Source organism: Plectropomus leopardus, unplaced genomic scaffold (assembly GCF_008729295.1).
Source record: "Plectropomus leopardus isolate mb unplaced genomic scaffold, YSFRI_Pleo_2.0 unplaced_scaffold24624, whole genome shotgun sequence".
Classification (NCBI taxonomy): domain Eukaryota; kingdom Metazoa; phylum Chordata; class Actinopteri; order Perciformes; family Serranidae; genus Plectropomus; species Plectropomus leopardus.
This window is the reverse complement of record NW_024626740.1, coordinates 1-4,666: the sequence shown is the minus strand read 5'-3', so window position 1 is coordinate 4,666 and position 4,666 is coordinate 1. Positions and strand designations below refer to the sequence as shown.

The window sequence follows — 4,666 nt, the reverse complement described above, 5'->3', positions numbered from 1 at the left end:
TAAAATATTATCGAATACTTTTTTGTAACAGAATGGTTCTCTATGATTTCTTTTTAATTTTATTTAATTTTATTTGTTTCATGATGCACAAATATCTACAGAGCTGCTGAGAAGGTTTCTGTAAAAAGGTGAAATACTTTCACTGCATTATTTACGCTGTTAGGAAAATTTGGTTTTCAGGACACGATCATTTTGTTATAGATAAAAAAGCACAGATGTTTTGAGAGCCCGGAGGTCTGGCAGGCATGTGCTCTTCAAAAATGTAAAAATGACCACGTTTCCTTCAGTGACAGCAGTGAGGACAGGTGTGGGATGCATTTTTGGGTTTTATTCATGATAAACGTCAGTCGGAGCTGAGTCTAAGTGTCGGTGTGTCCTCTGGTGGCAGCGTCCCGGAGCTGCAGGGAGACGGACGGAGACGCAGGAGCAGACGTGACCTGACCTCGGTGTGCGGACGCCTCGTCCTGGAACAAAGGCGTGTTGATATCCTCCTCTTTCTTCACTTCACTGCTTTTTTTCTCTTCCTTCTCCTCCGTCTCTGGTTTCGGGGCGTCTGGTGAAGAAAGGAGAGTAAGGCGTCATGTTAGACGGCATGTAGAGTTTTCCAGGCCTGGCAAAGCTTTGCAAAACTTAAATATACCCTTCAAATTTTGGAAAAGTCAAAATTACTTAATAACCAAATGTAAAAAAAAAACAAAAAAAAAAAACGAATTTAAGAGAATTTAAGAAAAAATAAATCAGCCAAAATGTTGAACTTGTTAGGTTGGAGGGCATGTTTTCAGCAGTAAAATAAATACAAACTCCCTCCTTTCTCATAAATAACTAACATTCCCTTAAATGTATTGAAATATTCTGTTATAATCCTGTTCTGAAAGAATTATTTTTTTTAAATTAATATATATTTTAAAAAAGCCATCATGTGGTAATGAGACAGAACTAATGAGAAGTACAGACAGTCATTTCAGAGAAGGAATAGCCTTAAAAATCTGCTTCAAAGTCCTGGAAATGTCCTTGAAATGGTTTGGTAAAAATGTAAATGAACCCTGTTTAACACTTGAAAATGTGCGTAGAAACAAACCACAGCTGTAGAGACGGCGAACTCTCTGGACGTCCGTCTCGGTCATTCTGTCTCTCTGTCCCATCCCCTTCACATCGCTTTTGGCCACGATGGTGGGCAGACCGTTCGCGGAAAAGAAGCCGCTGAAACAGCAAGAAAAGAAATTAAAATATAACTTTCAAAGAGCCAAAAAAAGACAGACGTTTCTGACCCGTTACCTTCCGTAGTGCATGATCGATTTGACGTCATAACGAAGGTCGAAGGTTTGACCTTGTTGCTTTTGGAAGTTTCTCTCCATCCCTGAAACACAGGTGCGTTATTTCATGCAGAGACGAAAAACAGAAAAATGTTGCTTTGTACATTTCTGCCGTTGTTTTTACAGACTTATCGTTGTTTTCTTAAAAAATTTAAAAAGCTGATTTTTTCCCTTTTAAAAAAACACAAAAAAATAAAGAGAAAAATGGTTAAAAAAATTTGTAATTTAAAACAAAAGAAAGAGATCAAATTTTATTTTTTTTTTAAAAATGTTAAACTTAAAAGTATTTTTAAAAGAAAAAAAATCACCGACAATTTTTTAAAAAAAGGGGCAAAAATATTTGCCTGGATAGTTACCAAACGTGATCGTTCTTAGAGTTATCAGTGTGTTTCGTTGTTTTTTTTTTTTTACCAGGACACTGAAAGCTTCTGCAGCCGTTATCGTGCCACCAAAACTGTATTTACAGTCAAAAAATGCTTTTTTTACTAACCATAACCAACATAACCACGCGTTAACCTCAGCGCTGTTGAAACATGACGCTTCAGTGCGTCCGCCGCATGTTAACGTACAAACGTATCCGTGTCCGCAGAAACGTACAACACAAAACGTGTTTCCTGCAGACGAACGCCATCGTCACAGCTGGTTGTTGGTTCTCTGATGTTTGAGGGATTTTTTAAAAACGTTACCGTCCATGATGTTGTGTTGCAGGATGGAGACGTGCTGCTCGCGGTCCGTCCTCGTGTGTTCGTGGTGGAAACCCAACGCGTGAAGGATCTCGTGGACGATGTTTCCCACCCTGCACGGGGGCCCGATGAACATGGGCTGCTCGCCGCCGATGAAGCCCACGTACGACGCACAGCTACAGTACGACATCAGACAAAGATACGGTTTTATGTGACATTAAAGAAATTCATTTAGAGCTCAACCACCATCTCTGATATTTAATTTAACATCCAGCAACCAAAATGTAATGGCAGGACGTCAATTTAAAGTAGAGCACTGACAACAGATGACGTTGATATTTTGTTGGTTTTAAGCTGCATCGTTAAAATGCAAACATCTAATAAAATGACATTTACATGGAAAGTGTAAAGAACGAAACACAACATCTGCAAGGCGTCATTCTTTGGTCGGCCCATCGGTTTGGAAGAAATGTTAAAAGAAAAACCAAAAAAATTTGTGAAAAAGATTTTTAAAAAAAAACTTTTTTTTAAAAAAAAAAAAAAAAAAAACAAATTAATTTAATTAAAGGAAAAATAGCCAAATATTATTTATAAATCTGTAAAAGTATTTTAAATTGCCAAAAGTTTTTTTTTTATAAATCACAAAACGGTTTTAAAAGGGTAAAAGAAAAAAAAGTCACCAAAAATTTTTAAAAGTCCAAAAATTTAAAAAAAATAATCATCCAAAATTAAGAAAAATATTATAAAGTTGTTTTTTTTTTTAAAAAAAAAAAAAAAAAAAAATTTTCGAAAGAAAAAAAAATCGAGAAATTTGAAGAAAAAATAAAAAGACAGTCTACATTCAAAAATAATTATAAAAAAAAATAAAAATATGCTCCCCAAACCCGCAGGATCATGGATTTGGACGGCATGTTTTCTTAGAGAAAATGTTGGTGATTTCTTTTTCCTTCAGGGGGTCTAAACCCGAAACCCCAAACGTCCTCAAATCCTAGAAACGCCCCTGATGTTAATGTCTCTGCGTCCTTTGTACCCCTTGCTGTTGACGAACAGCAGGTAGTTGGTCTCAGAGGTTCTCGTGTGGAAGGACACACACGTGTGTTCAGACACCATCGACATCGCAGACACGATGTCGTCCGTCCGGCTCTCTGAAAAACACATCAGCGGGAAAATTTAAGATCTTTTTTCCTGCTTTATTGAGCAAAAGATTCATAAAAAATAAGTCAGACAAACAAGACATGAGAGCACTTTAAAAAAATGACAAAAAAATAAACAACATCAATACATAAGCCAATTAAAATATTTAAAATGTTGTTGAAATAAATTTTAAAAAACGTATATATACGGACAGTAATAAAAAATAATACATATTCACATTACAGCAGGAGTTTTGCCAAATAAGTTTTTCTAATAATCTAAAAATGTGATGCTTTTTTTGTTATTAATGAGATTCAGAGAGGAAAGGGTTGAATTTAACTGAATCAAAAAAAAATATTAAAAGAGGAGTTTGAGCCTAAAATGTTTTTGCTTGTGAATAAAGAGTTTCCTCGTTAAAATAAAAAAATTAAAGATTGCTGTGAGTGGAAACGTGATCAGTGACCTCTGTTACCTAAGTCTGAGCTGATGACGTACGGGATCTCTGGCGTCGGCCACGTGCTCTCCACGGCGTTCCTGTCTGTCTGCAGAGTCACACGAGAAATTCACTCCGTGCAGAATTTAAGGCTCCGCCGACCAAAACAGTCAGGTCACAAACCACGAAACTAAAAACAGAACAAAAAATCTTTCCACTCTTTAAAGTCATTTAACCCTTTGAAAACGGTCCTGATTTGTCTCAAGAACAAAAGGAGGCAGAGAGCAAGAAATTACCCCAAAAAATTTTAAAGAAATTAGTGAAAATTACAAGAACATTTCCTGAAAATTAAAAAAACATAAAAGTTATAAAGAAAATATTAACAGACAAAAGAAAATTATCTCAGAAAAATAATAAAAAAGCTGGAGTGGCATGATGGGAAACATTGGATCTAAAATTGAGATATTTCATCTGCTGCTGCTTTAATTAATTATTTTTTCCGTGCAATAATAAATTGCAGCTGTTTCTTTAACCCTTTGAAACCTGCATTACTTTTCTTGTGCTGCTTTCAGTAATCGTAGGTATAGATAAGCTTGAACTTTTTGAAATTCTTTCAAAAACATGAGAAAAAAGGCATTAACGTGGTGAGAAATGTTCCACCAATTGCAAGAAATTAGTAGATTTAGATTTCTTTTTTAAAGCTAGCGAAAATGTCTCAGGAACAAAGAAAAAAATATGGAAAATTATTATAACTGACTATATTTATTTTGGTCACTTTCATTTTGTTTTCTTTTTTTTCCACTAAGTTGAGTTTCTTGTTTGTTTTTTAAATTAATTTTCAGTTAATTATTACTAATTTCTTGCCTTTTATAAGTATTTTTTTCTTTCATTGATCATTTGCGTCTTCTTGTGTTTTTGAAGGAAATCAAATCAATTTTCTCAGGTTTCAAAAGCGATTAGAACAAATGTGAAAATAAAAAGTGTCACTGACGTTCAGCATCATGTCTCCCTGCAGCAGCGCAGAGTTTCGGTTCATCAGCTCTGTCAGCACGAGATAACAAACAAACAAACAAACAAACAAACAAACAAACAAACAAACAAAC

At 35.0% G+C, this 4,666-nt stretch overlaps 1 protein-coding gene across 1 annotated transcript; it reads right to left on the bottom strand.

Annotated features, from left to right (window-relative positions):
* Nucleotides 1-288: 288 nt before the first annotated feature.
* LOC121966449 (low choriolytic enzyme-like) lies at nt 289-4,606 on the bottom strand. Its single transcript, XM_042516543.1, has 7 exons — nt 4,555-4,606; nt 3,603-3,672; nt 3,027-3,141; nt 2,000-2,172; nt 1,276-1,357; nt 1,079-1,200; nt 289-553 (listed from the first exon to the last, which is right to left on the bottom strand). Exons 1-7 carry the CDS (start codon nt 4,597-4,599, stop codon nt 360-362), a joined length of 801 nt encoding a protein of 266 aa, XP_042372477.1. The 5' UTR covers nt 4,600-4,606; the 3' UTR covers nt 289-359.
* Nucleotides 4,607-4,666: the final 60 nt, after the last annotated feature.